General features: G+C 34.8%; 1 protein-coding gene across 9 annotated transcripts in view; it reads right to left on the bottom strand.

The window, feature by feature from the left end:
- The window catches only part of EIF2A (eukaryotic translation initiation factor 2A), a 38130-nt gene that overhangs the window by 5013 nt on the left and 16037 nt on the right, over window positions 1-17080 (bottom strand). For 6 of the 9 annotated variants that reach the window (XM_082459561.1, XM_082459565.1, XM_082459568.1 and 3 more), the window contains 8 exons: window positions 15689-15807; window positions 14453-14552; window positions 14015-14097; window positions 10874-10947; window positions 10586-10730; window positions 10267-10383; window positions 6739-7310; window positions 2405-2518 (listed from right to left, as the gene is read on the bottom strand). In XM_082459561.1, coding sequence (XP_082315687.1) covers window positions 2405-2518; window positions 6739-7310; window positions 10267-10383; window positions 10586-10730; window positions 10874-10947; window positions 14015-14097; window positions 14453-14552; window positions 15689-15807 — 1324 coding nt within the window. The remainder of the gene's footprint in view (window positions 1-2404; window positions 2519-6738; window positions 7311-10266; window positions 10384-10585; window positions 10731-10873; window positions 10948-14014; window positions 14098-14452; window positions 14553-15688; window positions 15808-17080) is intronic. The other 3 variants (XM_082459567.1, XM_082459569.1, XM_082459564.1) reach the window with 2 other exon arrangements.

Genomic DNA, 17080 nt, shown 5'->3' with positions numbered 1-17080 from the left:
TAAACAACTAATGGGACTTCCCTGGTGGTCCAGTGGGTAAGACTCCGTGCTCCCAATTCATGGGGCCTGGGTTCAATCCCTGGGCGGGAACTAGATCTCACATGCATGCCGCAACTAAGAAGTCTGCATGCCACAACTAAGAGTCCGCATGCCTCAACTAAGACCCAGCGCAGCCAAAATAAATAGTAAATAAATATTTTTTAAAAATAAACAACTAAGGGCTTCCCTGGTGGCGCAGTGGTTGAGAATCTGCCTGCCAATGCAGGGGACACAGGTTCGAGCCCTGGTCTGGGAAGATCCCACATGCCACGGAGCAACTGGGCCCGTGAGCCACAACTACTGAGCCTGCGCGTCTGGAGCCTGTGCTCCGCAACAAAAGAGGCCGCGATAGTGAGAGGCCCGCGCACCGCGATGAAGAGTGGCCCCCACTTGCCGCAACTAGAGAAAGCCCTCGCACAGAAATGAAGACCCAACACAGCCAAAAATAAATAAATAAATAAATAAATAAAAGTTATAAAAAAAAAAAATAAATAAACAACTAATATTTTATTACAAAGGGACCTTAGCTCAGTACCAGCAATGGTCATATTAAAAATATCTTCTGATAAAGAGGAAGAAACATCACTTATAAAAGTAGGATTCTACGTTGAGGGGGTTTCTGAAGGCCCTTAAATCTCAATTAGAAGGAATCTTATAGTCATTATAAAAAACAGTATGGCGGTTCCTCAAGAAATTAAAAATATGTGATCCAGCAATCTCACTTCTGGGTATATATCCAAAGGAAACAAAAATCATTATCCCAAAGAGATAGCTGTACTCCCATGTTCATTGCAACATTATTTATAATAGCCAAGGTATGGAAACAATCTATGTGTCCTTCAATGAAAGAACGGATATAGAAAATGTGATATATAAACATACATACATATTTACACAGAGTAGAACATTATCCAGTCATAAAAAAAGGAAATCCTACCATCTGCAACAACACGCATGAACCTGGAGGGCATTATGCTAAGTGAAATAAGCCAGAAAGAGAAAGAGAAATACTGCATGGTACCACTTATATGTGGAATCTAAAAAAAAAGAAAAGTCAAACTCATAGAAACAGAGAGTAGAATGGTGGTTGCCAGGAGCTGGAGGGTGGTGGGAGAAACGGCGAGAGGTTGGTAAAAGGGTACAAACCGTCAGTTATAAGATGAATAAGGTCTGAGGATCTCATGTATAACATGGTGACTGTAGTTGATAATACTATATTGTACTGAATACAGTAATTGAAATTTGCTAAGAAAGTAGAATTTAAGTGCTCCATCCTCCAGAAGTAAATATGTGATAAATGTGTTAATTAACTTGATTATAGGAATCCTTTCACCATGTATACCTACATCATATCATCACATTGAACACTTTAACATTTTTATTTGTCAATTATACCTGTAATTATTAGCTGGAAAACCAACAACAACAAAAAAGGAATCTTAGCTACCAGTTTGTAATATTCGGGGCCAGCAGAGGTCTCTACCCACTCTGATGAAAGGCCAAGTCCTCCTTTTTACACAAGTCTAATACATGGACTAGATCATTTTACTTGGAATGACCTAAGCCTGAGTTATTTAAAGACATTTCTGGAGATGAACTATATTAACTACAAAAGAGCACATCGATTTTTTTAGGCCCAGATTTTAGCAGAATATGGCTGCATAATGAAATTCTATACCTTAAAATAGTAACTGCCTATCAAAACACACAAGTAACCTAGAACTGTCAAAATTCAAGCATTAATAGAGAAGATGGAATTGTCTCAGTCTCAAACATGTGGTTACCATGACTTTACTAACCACAAATTTCCAGCCCAGCAGATCTCAATATCACCGTAAGCCACACACCATGACAATTTACTTGTCAATTATTATGCTGGTGTGGTTTTTCAACTACCAAGTCATATAAAAAATTATTTTAGAACAATTCCATTGTTTGGGTACTCTAGTGTTTAGATCCCCAGCTGAACAATTTCCTATAGTAATATACTGAGTGACAAAATGGCCTTAGAGTCATGTAATTTCTGGTCTCTCTTAAACATATGCTTTCAAGAAAGCAAACTATACCACTTCACACAGGCTCCTCCAAAAGGGTCTGTGGCAAGTAACACACTACATAATCCCATGAGGGTTTCAGGTTTTAAGGTCAGTTCCAGTTTCCTAGGTCCCACATTATATATAAAGGACTACTGAGAAATTCATAGGCAAACACAAAAGAGACATTCTGGCTACTTAAGTCTAACTCCAACTACATTTTATAACCTGTCAAGTTTTTAGGACTACAATTCTTTAAACTTTAAGGCATAGAGCTAACTTAATTGGTTTTATTTGTTTGTTTTGTTTGAAAAGATAAGTGCCCCAAGTACCTGCTTTGCAGCTTTCTTAGCCTCATGCTTCCTTTGATTTTTAAGAGCTGTTTTTGATAACGGCTTCTCATTTCCTGGTTGTGGTTTCATATTCTGAGGTGGTTCCTCCTCATGCTATAGAAAATGTAAAATAAATGACTTTGAAATGGAGTCCATGTATTTACAAACATATACAACAAATTATACAATTTGGCTAGTATAGGACAAACTTACTTTACCAAATTTATCATAAGTTCACTGGCAAAGGATATTTCAAAACTCTTGTTGTAGGCACACTTCAACGGTCAAGATGGATTTAATGAGGATCTTCCTACTAGTTGATATATGATATCTTTCAGTTATATAAGAGCCAGCAAAATTCACTTTATTTTTGTTTAAACAATGGAATTTTTCTTAGTACTACCACTGACACATGATTTTTATGAAATTAGATACTAACAATAGCTTCTTCTGGGGTCCTTTTGGATTTGACTACCGCCAACAGAAACAGTTGCCTCATTTGTTTTCTTAGCACAAAGAGTCACTTGCTAGATCTTGCAAAATCAGAGATTAGAAGATTAAAAATAAAAGCAAATGGAAAAACTAAAACAGACAATAAAAAAATAAATCAAATAAGAAGGGGGTAACTACATAGTTATAAATCCAGAATTAACATAATGAAGAGGTTTTAAAACACTAAATGACTTGTCAGACTATACTGTGAAAACAGGCAATCATTTTCATCATCAGATATTTATATAACTGTCAACCTCATTCAACAACAACAGAATTACATACAGGATCAAGAAGGATCTAATGTAAAACACAGTGACTATACTTGATAGCACTGTATTGTATAATTGTATAACTGAAATTCCCTGAGGGTAGAATTCAAATGTTCTCACCAAAAAAAAAAAAAAAAAAAAGATAAATATGTGAGGTGATGAATATGTTAATTAACCAGATGAGGGGAAACCTTTCACAATGTGTATTAAATCACCATGATGTACACTTTTGAAGTTTCTTGAGTACTAGATCTCAGAGCTGTAATGTACTTATAAGTGCTATAATCAAATGCGCAGAGCTCAAACATTTAAGATATAGAGGAATAAGTAAAAAACCATAAATTGATTTTTATCTTAGCAGCTGCATTAACTATTGCAGGCATCGAAGTTCTGTGTGTGAACTACCCTACTTGAAGCAACTGAATATATGAGAACCCACATTTGTAGAACAGACAAATTTGCATGGCAAGCCTCTTGCACTTTTTTGATCCCCACTGCACATGATGTTAGTTAAGATATACTAATCCTTGAACATTTGTTTTATATTCTTTCAATAGTGAGTTCTTCTATAGTATCTTGCTTTGGCTGAAAAAGTTTCTACTCATGAGAATTTTTTAAAAAAAGAGAAAGCAATTAAGAATGATGCAAGGGCTTCCCTGGTGGCGCAGTGGTTGAGAATCTGCCTGCCAATGCAGGGGACACGGGTTCGAGCCCTGGTCTGGGAAGATCCCACATGCCACAGAGCAACTAGGCCCGTGAGCCACAACTACTGAGCCTGCGCGACTGGAGCCTGTGCTCCGCAACAAGAGAGGCCGCGATAGTAAGAGGCCCGTGCACTGTGATGAAGAGTGGCCCCCGCTTACCACAACTAGAGAAAGCCCTCGCACAGAAATGTAGACCCAACACAGCCAAAAATAAATAAATAAATAAATAAAAATTTAAAATAATACAGACATACATTTTATTTAAAAAAAAAAACTCAAACTGAACTTCATATTTAAAAAAAAAAAAAAAAAGAATGATGCAAGAAGAAAGGATGAGTTACAAGTCTCTTCCACACTATGAGCATCATGTAGCCACCGAAAGATTTTCATTTTATTTATTTATTTATTTATTTTAATTTATTTTATTTATTTTTAGCTGTGTTGGGTCTTTGCTGCTGCACGTGGGCTTCTCACTGCGGTGGCTTCTCTTGTTGCGGAGCACGGGCTCTAAGTGTGCGGGTTTCAGTAGTTGTGGTGTGTGGGCTTAGTTGCTCTGCAACATGTGGGATCTTCCCGGACCAGGGATCGAAACCATGTCCGCTGCACCGGCAGGCGGATTCTTAACCACTGCACCACCAGGGAAGTCCCCTGACAGACTTCCATTTTAGACGAAAAAAATCCACACAGCTACCACGGATCATGAGCTTTTCTGGCTTTAGTACTATGTGTCTACTGTACACAATTTCATCCTCATTAATAAAGTTTGCTTCTTCAATTACATCAATTATAAGATTGTTTTGATGAACACATTATAAAGGTGAAGGGTTTTTTTGAAAGCCAAGAAATATTTAAGTATAATTTATATATGAATTTTTACTTATAAAAAAGGTAATTTTTTCCTTCAGGGGGAGGAATCCAAACACCTTTTTTCCCCTCTGCAATGTAACCTTCTTCCTTTGTGAAGTTATTGACCAGACTATCTTTGTTTCTAGTAATTTCTTGACAATGTTTTCTTTGCCATTTAGCTATTTTCTGGAATTAGATACAAACAAAAATTTCTCATTCACAGGCATATAGTTCCTTCAAATAAAATGATGTGATAGGATCACATAATCACCAGGTTATATATACAAAAGCAAGAATTTAGTAGAAATCTTAAATGTCAAAAAAGTTTGGTTTTGGGACTTCCCTGGTGGTCCAGTGGTTAAGAATCCACCTTGCAATGCAGGGGACGCACGTTCGATCCCTCGTCGCGGAACAAAGATCCCATATGCCGCGGGACAACTAAGCCTGCGTGCCGCAACTACTGAGCCCGAGCGCCACAACTAGAGAGAAGCCTGCATGCCACAATGAAAGACCCCACATGCTGCAACAAAGTTCCTGCGTGCCTCTACTAAGACCCGGCACAGCCAAAAAAAAAAAAAAAAAAAAAAGAGTAAAAAAAAAAGTTTGGTTTTAAGAAGTTCTTACCTAGTGTTTTTTCACTATTTTCAAAATATATTCTTTCTATATTAATTTTTCTCCTTCCACCAACCAAAACAAATTAGTTTTATGAGTCAGAGAATAAAAATATACACTAATTCAGAACTTCTTCCTCTTGTGCTATCTTACACAGATTTAGAAAGCAGGATGCATTAAGGTCACTTCTTTTTTTTAATCTCAGGTAAGGAAAATTTCAATAAAGAGACAGAACAAATCCTAAGACTATTATATCCTTTTTAAAAAAATCTAAATACAAAAATAGTAAACAGGGCTTAATTTGTTATATGTTTTTATATATTTTTACTAAATAACTTAATGCAACAAAAATGTTTCAACAACATTTCACTGAAGTCAAAATGCTACATTTTGTGGAGGAAGAAGGCTTGTTCTTTTGTTTTTGTTTTTCAGAGGGTTAGGAGCACATTGGAGGCACAGAAATATTTATCCTTTGAAAAAGTATCTACTTCCCTGAGTGCCTTAATAATTAAGTGACTATATATTCCCATTTACTTGGAACAGTCCCAGTTTACACCTATTGTATGGTCATCATTCTATTAATATGAATAATATTGTTCATTCTTAGAGCAACTTTATTGCTTCACGTCATCACAGAAACTCAGGATATTAATAAATGCTTTTCCCTGAGCTCTGAAATGCTAACATTTTAAAGCAGATCAGAATCTGACCAATACTCCAGTCATAACTTTACAACAGAGGTCAGGAACTGATGGCCTAAGGACAACAAGTGTGTTTTGTTTGAACAGCAGTGTTTTAAAAATTGAGAAATTTCATACAAGCATCCAGACTTGTCTTGAAAAATCAAACTTTTGGCAAACTGGGCCTAAAATCTCCTGTGGAAACAATGGGCTACTGCTGTGTATTTGCCATGGCCTTGAAAGAGGGCATGCTCTCTCCCTTTCACCATTCTCTCCCACTCACCATTGCCTTACACTACCAGCCTAGCCTGACAGGCAATTGAATTTGAGCCCACAATCTACACCCAGTAAGTCACACCCAGTTATCTTTCCCAGAGATTTTACATTAATTACTTTGTCAACTTAACAATAATTCACCGGGACTTCCGTGTCAGTCCAGTGGTTAGGACTCCTCGCTTCCACTACAGGGGGTCCAGGTTCAATCCCTGGTCAGGGAACTAATCCCGTAAGCCGCATCGCACGGCCAAAAAAACAAACAAACAAACAAACAAAAAACCCCGAAACAACCATTCACCATCTTCAGCAGCAGGTCCTCCACAATTTCTACCCTAGAGTTTATATCTTCTAATCAGATACTAAGTAACACAAGAACATGCATAAGAAAAGGGTCTAGGGAACTCTACACACTGAAAAACCTTTTCCTACCAAAGTAGTAAAACTTTACTTACCAGTTTGGAATTGGTGACTGGTTTATTTCTTAAAGCTGGGGGTCTATAAGCTGTTGCAACTTTAGGTTCTTCACTAGGTACATCACTTGAAACTGCTTGGTAAGTTATTGCTTTTTCTGGAAATATTCCATCTAAGAATGGCTGCCAAGAAACCTGCCATAATTCTGCATTTGATGGTACATCATACTTGTGCAAGACAGCGCCGGTATAATGCCAAATCTTGTACCCATTATTAACACGTAACCTGGGAGCACACGTGGCTGTTAAAATATGCTCACCATCTGGGCACCAAGCAAAATATGTAGAATCAGAGGCCACCGGTTTAGAAATAAGTTTGTAGTTTTTAACATCCCACACTTCCATTTGCCCCCTCAGATTTCCAAATCCAGCTAGTACTAATATATGTCCATGAGGGCTGTAGTAGGCTGCATTACGAGGGCCAGTTCCAAAGTCAAACACAGGATCACACTTCAAGTTGAAAATTGTTGCTTTGGCAGGCATGAAACCATAAACAGCACAAAACTCAGTAGAACTAGAATTCCAAACTACATCATAAATGGGGCCATTTTTTGCTAGAAAAAGAATATAAAATCCAAGTTAGTGATAAAGAAATACATACAGGATTATAATATTTAATAGCACAAATTACAATCATATAATACTCATAAACACATCAAACACTAAAAAAAAAAAAATCCAAAAATTTCATGGTATGTTAAAATTAAAATATTTTTACATGACATACTATGGGGATTAATGTATGATTATAAATTTATTTAAGAACCCCTAATGAATCTTCTTTTATTTTTTTTTATAATTGTTTTGCAATTTTGTATATTATTATTTGTCTTTAGTACTTTTATTTAAATTTTTTTTTTTTGGCCACGCCGCGTAGCATATGGGATCTTAGTTCTCTGACCAGGGATCAAACCCGTGCTCCCCTGCAGTGGAAGCATGGAGTCTTAACCACGGGACCACCAGGCAAGTCCCTTAATTTCTTGTAAACATTCTGGCAATGTGGGCTCATAGAAGCATAGGTTATTATTACTATTAATAAACTAGTTTTTCTTGGAAGAGGTAATATATGCATACAGTAATAAAGATACAAACTATATAAAAAGACATGCCACAAAAATAAGTCCCTCTACGCAAAGGCAGCCCTCTGTTATACTTCTTGCATATCCTTGCAGAATATTTTTGTTGAAATAAAGCATCTCTCTCTTAGGCACTCACACACACACAAAAAGTTCTAAACCTTTGTTGTTTCATTTAATACTCTTGGAAATTTTTCCACGTAAACACATTGAGCTCTGCCTCATTCAGCTGCACTGTATTCCATTACAAATCTTGCTGTTTATACTCCACTGTAAATGTACACAAATATATCTGTAGGAGAGAAACTGCCTGGTCAAAGGGCACATACATTTACTTCATAATGTACCACCGAAATGCCCTTCAAAGAACTTGTACCAATTTACACTACCAGTAGTTTTTTTTTTTTTTTAACTTATTAAATTTATTTATTTTTGGCTGCGTCGGATCTTTGTTGCTGTGCACGGGCTTTCTCTAGTTGCGGCGAACGGGGGCCACTCTTTGTTGCAATGGCTTTTCTTGTTGCGGAGCACGGGCTGTAGAGCACAGGCTCAGTAGTTGTGACGCACGGGCTTAGCTGCTCCGCGGCATGTGGGATCTTCCCGGACCAGGGCTCCAACCCGTGTCCCCTGCATTGACAGGCAGATTCCCAACCACTGCGCCACCAGGGAAGCCCTACCAGTAGTTTTTGATAGCAAAGATTTTCCCCACACTCTCACTGATACTGTTTCAAATTTTTATCTTTGCCAACCTACTAAGTGAAAAATTGTATCTTGTTTTCCTTTATTAGAAATGAAGCACCTTTTAGTATACTTATACATAATTTTATTTCTTTTTTGTGGACTATTTTTTACTGTCCTATACCTATTTTTCTCTCCTGTTACTGGTCTTTTATTGTTACACTTGAGATATTAACAAAATTCACCTTTTCTCATATTTATCCCTTGTCTAAAAATTTTTTCCCTAATTTTTTGTTTGTTTTGCTTAATTTATGGACTCTTTTCTTCCCCCAGTGTAGAAATCTGTAATTTCATATACTCAAATTTATCACTTTCCCCATACGACTTCTACCTTGTTTAAAGTCTTTTTCTACTTTAAGATTAGAAAAAATATACGTATAGCTGGTTCACTCTGCTGTAGCTGTACAGCAGAAACTAACAACATTGTAAAGCAACTATACTCCAATAAAAATTTTTTAAAAAAATTCTCCCACATTTTCTTCTAGTTCTGTAGTTTTAGATACAATTTTTTGGCCCAATTGGAACTTATTTTGGTAAAGAATTAGCAATAGTAACTTTTTGGTCCAAATAGCTAGCCAACTGTCCCCAAACCATATATTAAATGATCAATATTTTCCTGTATTGATTCAAATGCTGACTTTATTAGACGTCAATGGCTTTGGAAGTATGGATCTATTCATGGATCCTACTGTGTTCCACTGATTTATCTGCTTATCCATAAGCCAGAACCAAACTGTCTTAATTACAATTGCTTTACATTTTAATATCTAATAGTATCAGAATCCCTCCTTTGCTACTCTTTTTTTTGGCAAAGTTTTCAAAACATTCTTGCATGTTTATTTTTCAATATCAACTTTAGAACCAGCTTATCTAGTTGTAAAAAAGAAAATCCACTGGCATTTTAGTTTAATTTTTAGATCAATTTGGAGAGAAATGACATCTTTGTAAAGTTATTAAAGGTTATAGTTTGCCCCTCAGAAGTTTTAAAGTTTTCTTCCCATCAGCCCTATATATTTCTTTTTTGTTGCTATATATGGAATCTTTCCTCCCATTATGCTTTTTAAGAGGCTGTTGTTTATGCTGTGACTTCTATCTGATGAGCAGAGATGATTCGATTTTCACCTTTCAAAACTGTATACTTATTTTTTTGATCAGGTACACTGACTAGGTCTTTCAGAATGTTAAATAATAAATGGAAGGGGGGTGGGTCATCCTTGTTTTGTTCCTGATTTGAATGGGAATACACAGTTTTTAAAAGAAAGGTTACCTTACCCTGACATGTTCAATTCAAAATAAAAAAGATTAGGGAGTTGCTAGAATTTTAAAACTATTTTTTCACAGTTAACTCATCGAAACAAAATATGAAGTGGTTAAAACTCTTCAGTTCTGAAGATGGTGCTAAACACACTACACCAACTTGCTGTCATAATTAATTAAATAAGTCCCCAAAGAGCTATTATAATGGAATTATCTCACTCAGCAAGTTCCCTACTAAACTGCTGGCATAACTAAATTAACTAATTGGATTCTGTCAAAATAAGGTATGTTTGGGGATGATAAGAGGAATTTTATCTTAAAGGTTATTAAAATATGTGAGTTCTATCACTTGATCAAGAACTTAGATGATATCATCTTTATGGCACTGTATTTTTTACTATCATTGATTCTATTAAAGGAAGACTGCTGGAACACTCACGTAATTGCACCACAGCGCTTTCTCCGTTTGTGGCAATGTAATGCAGCGTCTGTTCCCCATAGTAGGAAGCTCCTGTCTTGTCAACATCAGTACTAGCTATTACCAGCACAGCAGTAGCTGTAAGGGTAAAAACTTTAATTAGATTTAAAACACAAATTAAACTAATGGTGATTAGAAAAATATTAAAAAGTGTAACAAAGCACATGTAAATTTTTATTGAATAAGCACTGATACTCTTTTCTTTTTCTATATACATAGGAATACAAGTCTAAATTAATGCTTGATAAACAAAATGGGAGATAAAATATATTTATCATACCTTTTTTATTCCATAGCATTGTAACCTTATCAGCCTTAAAGAAACTTTTATTGGCTAAAGCTGCATGAGGTCCATCAAAGTTGGGGTACTGATATAATCTAACAAATGAAGGTGCACCCTTACTTCCTGGAACATAGACAGCCACCTAAGATACACAGACATAAATAATGACTTAAACTTTTTGAAGCATATAAACTAAGACGGACATGTTATTAAAGTCACTAAAAACTAGGAAAAGGTTTAATCTCATAATATTCCACATGAACAAACAAAAACATTAGCAGTTACCTTGTACGGCTGGAGTCCAGGTGATAAAACAAAATCATTAATTTTTTTCAAATGCAATTTATTTGCAAATGTATCTAAAAAAAAGTAAATGGCATTGGATTAATGAGAGAAGCTAATAGACATATCTCAAATTCTGAATGCATTATAAAAGGTTAACATAACTATACACAAAACGGCTCACTGTAGTCTCATGTAGGTGAGGCAGAGCAACATAGTGGAAAAAGCATGGGTGAGTGAGACAGACCTGTGCTTGAATTCCTACTCAGTCACTACTGTGTGACCTTGGGCAAGTAATGGGATTACATACCTAATTCCTAGTGTACAGTGCCAGGCACATAGTAGGTATTAAATAAATATCAGTTCTCTTCTCTTAAACCTCTGAACTAAAGTAGTCTCAGAGCCCACTCGATGGGACAGATGACCCTAGCCTGCTACTGTAGAACGTGGAAATGAAAATTCTGTAACTAATGTGATAAACAGATCCACAACAATGATAATCAACAATAGTAACTATAACAATGGCCGATATTTGTTGAGTGCTTACTCTGTGCTAGGCAGTAAGAAACCATGTTATGAACACTACGCTCTCCTAGTTAACGGGATCAAGAGCTATTGCTCTTTCTTTGTTCAAATATAGAGATCAACAGCTATTCAAAAGTAGCATACCAAACTGCTAAACTGGCAGCCCCCTTCTTTTGGTATGCTCATAAAGCATGCAAGTATGGTATGCAAGTAAGATAAGCAAACAAGCTAACCCCAAATTAGTGGGGAAAGAATTAAGTCTCAAAAGCAGGAAATTGAAGGGTAATGCTAAATGACTGTGTAGATGGTGTCAAAATCAGCCTGCATGCCATCTTCTGTACATGTGAACATTTACCAATTCCCATTCTACTTTCTCGACCTATGATGGGGTTATGTCCTGATAAACCCATGGTAAGTTGAGAATATCATAAGTTGAAAATGCATTTAATAAACCTTATGTACTGAACATCATAGCTTAACTTAGACTACCTTAAATATTAAGTGCTCAGAACACTTAATATTAGTCTACAGTTGAGTAAAATCATTAAACACAAAGCCTGTTTTATAATAAAGTGTTGAACATCTCATGTAATCTATTGAATACTCAACTGAAAGTGAAAAACATAATGGTTGTACAGGTCCAAAAGAGTTGTAAGTGTATCAGTTGTTGACCCTTGTGATCATGTGGCTGACTGGGAGCTGTGGCTCACTGCTGCTGCCCAGCATCACGAGAGGGTACCATTCCACATGGCGCTAGCCCAGGAAGAGACTGAAATTCAAAGTACAATTTCTACTGAATACATACCACTCTCACACCATCATGAAGTTGAAAAATCTTAACTCAAACTATTGTAAGTCGGTGACTGTACTAAAAAGTGTTCAGTCACCAATGGAATATTCTAAGGACAAAAGGAACTGCAAAACTTTCTTCTTTAAATTATTTTTCAGTAATCATGTTATAGGTGTTACTGTTGGTATTGCTATTCTAAGAATGCTATGGGGTCAATGAAGAATAAAGCAAATGAATAATTATGTGGATGTAATATTCTCAAACTATCACCCCTGTTATCCCAGAGAACTACATTCTTGGGTGTTGGCAAAAGGCAATACAGATATAAGATAAAAAAGAAAAAAAAAAAAAAAAAGGCCTAGAAACAATGATCAATCAACACAGTAGCAATGAGAATCCTCTACACCCAGACTCTCTAAATACCATTTTCCACAAAAAGGGAGCAGAGTATATTGGAGAATTGGCTGATTCTGGGTGTACAGCAAGAAATATACAAGATAATCCTAGAATGATCTGTCCTACCATATAGCAAAAAAGTCATTAAAGACTAATTGACCAATGATGGGCCAATTTGAGAATCAATAAGAATAGTAATTAAAATGGATTGAAACACATCATGTTTAAATCCATAGTTCATTAGGTTGGGGGTGGGGACTATTGGTTGCAATGGAGATTGCTAAAGAAAGAACTCATTTTATTAAAAGTGATAAAGGAGAAGAATATTTATTTTGCCTTTCCCATATAAATGGTCCACTAGGTAACCAAATAGTAGAAAGGGGAATTTCTCCTTATAGAGGTAGTACAGCTAATAAATGACAGGGGAAGGAGGGAAACTATAGTATCATCAATTTTTAACCACGCATGATATAATGGATCGAGGCATTGAACATTAACGCCAATTAACCATACAAAATTAAAGACAATGAGACATTATGTGCTTCTTGATAAAAGAATTGAAAACTGCCTTATGATGTAGTCTTGCCCTCAGCTTCCCAAAAAAGAACTTGAAGCTGACCAACTCTAGATCCAAATAGTTATTTACAGGAAACAGATGAACATGTTAAATTACAGAATGGGATACAAGAGCAAAACTCAAATACGGGAATATATATAAGACAATTAACTTTGTTTCTTAAATAATAAATTGCAAGGGGGAAAAAAGAATGGAGAGGGAACTTATAGCTTAAAGAAACTTAAAAGATATATAAATCAATTGCAATGTGAAGGACCTTATTTGCATCCTGAGTTTTAAAAAAATTATCACATTTTCAATTATTAGAAATTTGAACACTGACCAGATAGTCTATAATCTGTGATAATGGTATTATGACTAAGTTTTAAAAAAATATTAGGAGCCCTAATCTTCAGAGATACATACTGAAATAGATATAGGTAAAATTATATGATGTCTACAATTTGCTTTAGCAGAGTAAAAGAGATGGTAGGTGGACAGATGCATGGATGAAGAAGGTTTGGCAATGGGATGATGGTTATGGGACTAGGTGTCTACTTTTGTATTTGAAATTCTACACAACAAAATACTTTAAAAATTTGTATCACAGAATTTCAATAGCAACTAAACTCAGAAAGAGGTACTCAAATGTCTTAATAGTAATTATTAGATAGTAAAAATTTATTATAAAAGAACATGTTTGTGTTATAAAATTTTACTAGCAATTACACTTGGAGTTATTCAAATGAATTACTATAACAGCAATTGTTAATATATTAACAGTATTTAGGAGAACCCTATGATATCATATGTAAGGCAATAAAAACTGTACATATTTATAGCAAATAATAAAATTATTTCATAAATCTTTCCATACTAAAATTGTTGTTTTCAAAGAAGTGGACTTCATTGTTAACATTTCGGGCACAAAGAGTTTCATCTTCTGACCAGGATGGACACCTACATTGAAAAGAAAGAATATTAAAAAAATTTAAATAGAATGTAACATCATATGTTAACGTGTTAAAGTTTACGATATTGTTTACTATTTAAGGAAAAATACTTATATGATGTCAAGTCAGTTACTAATAGTTTTAGTCAGCATATATAATAGAAAAATATTATTCCTTTTGATTCAAATACTAAATAAAAGATCAAGTTTTTACTCTATTACATTCTCACATACAAAATCCTTAAAGATCTAGATTTTGATCTGACAAGTTATTTTCTAAATCAATACCAGAGAAACAAATAATATACAACAAAGATATTTAAAATATTTAAAAATAATTAGTATTTTAAAGCATTTATTTACCAATTTTGCATTTTTTTCTGGATGAAAGACTTCAAACACGTCCCAGTTTTCACATCATAAAGTTGTAGGTTAGGTATCCCAGCTGTATCATCTTTAGAAGCTGCCATAAAAACAAAATTTTTTGCAGTAATTGTCTCCTAACACTAGTAAAAAGATTTCACTCTTAGAAAAAATTTGAACAAGATTATAAAGATCCAATAAGAGTTGCTTTAAATCAACTTTCCCCTCTAGCTTTAATTATAGATTTAATCATCCATTCCTAAAGCCATGACAATATTACGGCTGTTTGAGCAGAATTTTGTATTTCTGAAATGAGTTAATTACTACAGTTTTTAAGAATACTTAAGAGATTTCTTGTTTATTAAGTGTGACATAGTTTGCTGTTAAACAGATTAAACTGTCTTATCACGAAAGCTGTGTCTATAAGTCACACACATGAAAAAAAGTTATATAAAACCACTCACAGTCCTCAACTGATTCTCAATTTCCCTTTTACTTACTTGGAAAAATCATATTCATTAGAGTCCATGCCTCTTGGAAGAACGAACTCAGGAAGTTTATAACCCAACAGTGAACTACTATCCTATATTTATTCAACAATATCCACATTATTACAAAATGCTTCTTAAAATAAGCCCTATACCGGGACCCAATATTTTATCACTGATCTATGAAGCACAGCTATATATTGGGTTGGCTAAAAAGTTCGTTTGGATTTTTCTGTAAGATGTATGGAAAAACCCAAACGAACCTGTTGGCCAAGCCAATAAAATGTTCATATAACGTATATTAGATCTTTAAATGTGTTAGAAAATGACACACCATTTCCTACTCTTTGTCATACCATACACATTTCTTAGCTGTTGTGTCTACTGTACTTCCTCTTTCATTTATAATTATATAAAACGCTTTTTATTTTAAAGGTCATTATTCTTCGTAATTTTTGCAATCTTCTCTATCCACTGGTTATTTACTTTATAAATTTTCCCTTGAGCTTTTTTCTTTTCCTCTATCTCATGATGGATCGTCTCACTAACTTACTATACCTTGAAATGACTTAAAGTACATTCTATTTGGGGAATACAAGATTCACTGTCGATTAAAAATATTCTAAAACACTGTTTACTATCATAAATATTAATTACTTTCCTATAAGGTTATAAACCTTCTCCTTTTTTTCCCCCACTGAGTTGAGTTGGTCCTGTCAGAATATTTTTACAATTGGAAAATACTTACTAGTGTAAGGCTGCCATGTTGCCAGGACAGTGTTTTTTGGCGAGAACTCAAGGCAAACTGCCTTTGGAAGGTCGAAGGAGTGCAGTAGTCCCTTGTTAGTGACATTGATAACATTTATTCTGGTTTCAAAAGAAATTACTTCAGCAATGAAATACTGTTTCACAATAGCCAGCAGTATCCAAAACATTCATACTTCTTTTTAAATACAGATCACTCTAAAGTGTTCATTCCTCATAAAAATCAATTTTCAGTCAGTTCTAGAAAATATCCAATAAACACTTAAACGTAAAAAAGTGTACATTTTACCAAAAGGTCCCTATTTAAGGCTGGTGTTGGGAAATAATATAGAATTTGAGGGAAGATACAATAGATACCACCTTCAACCAAAAAGGAAAAAACAGGCCTTTAAGTGAACACAGAGCAAATCTACAGACAAGCTGAGGAATTTCAAATCCAAGAGAAAACGAAAAGTATATATTTTTTAATTTGAGTAAATGGAAACTGCAGCAGCTAGGGAAATCAGCAAGGATACTTTTGATGCCTATAAAAATCTCAGAAGCAATCTCCAAAAGATATTACTGTAAGAATTATCGTGGTACAATGACAAAAATAACAATAATTGTAAAAACAAAAGCAGTTTCCACTTTTGGGGACACTTTCTCTGAACCATGTTCTGGTTTAACCACTTTATGTACATTTTCTCATTTAATCCTCAAAACAATCTCATAAAACAGGTATTATCATCTCCATTTTACAAATGGTGAAACTGAAGGTTAGAAAAATGAAATGATTTGATGATTTGCCCAAGAGCATACGACTAATAAATGCCAGAGCAATGCTCTGAAACCTGTTTGGCCTGACTTGCTCTTAGGTAGTCCTTGGGGTGAAAGAAAGAAAGAAAAAAAAAAGATACTCCATCTCACTGCAGAAATTCCTTAAAGTTACTTTGTTCAACTCAAGTTTGAGGACACTGGGTTAGGATAAGCGGCAACTGGTAAGAATAAACAATCACCGTATATTGTTTAAACACACAGAAACATACACACAAACACACACACTTATGACTATAGATTCTTTACAACTTACTGTAAATTACATATTATAGAATTACATGAAGCTTTCTTTTTTGTTGTTGTTAATAAACTTTAAAGTTATTCTTAGTTTAATGAAAGGTGTTTATTTTAATTTAAATAAGCACACATTTAAGGAAAAATCAGTTATAGCTTCTGACTTAGTTAACCGTGAACCCAGCAACGACCACAATCAATACACTGTATCTGTTTCTCTTGCCCCAGGAACAATATGTATTGTTGTGGCTGCAGCAACTTAAGGAAATAAATGCTAGAACCAGGTATAAAAAAATCTATTAAAAAGATGGACACAACATGTGGG

The sequence above is a fragment of the Balaenoptera physalus genome (genome assembly GCF_965194825.1).
Source record: "Balaenoptera physalus genome assembly, chromosome: 4".
In the NCBI taxonomy this organism is placed as follows: Eukaryota; Metazoa; Chordata; class Mammalia; order Artiodactyla; family Balaenopteridae; genus Balaenoptera; species Balaenoptera physalus.
This window is presented reverse-complemented; position numbering and strand designations above follow the sequence as displayed.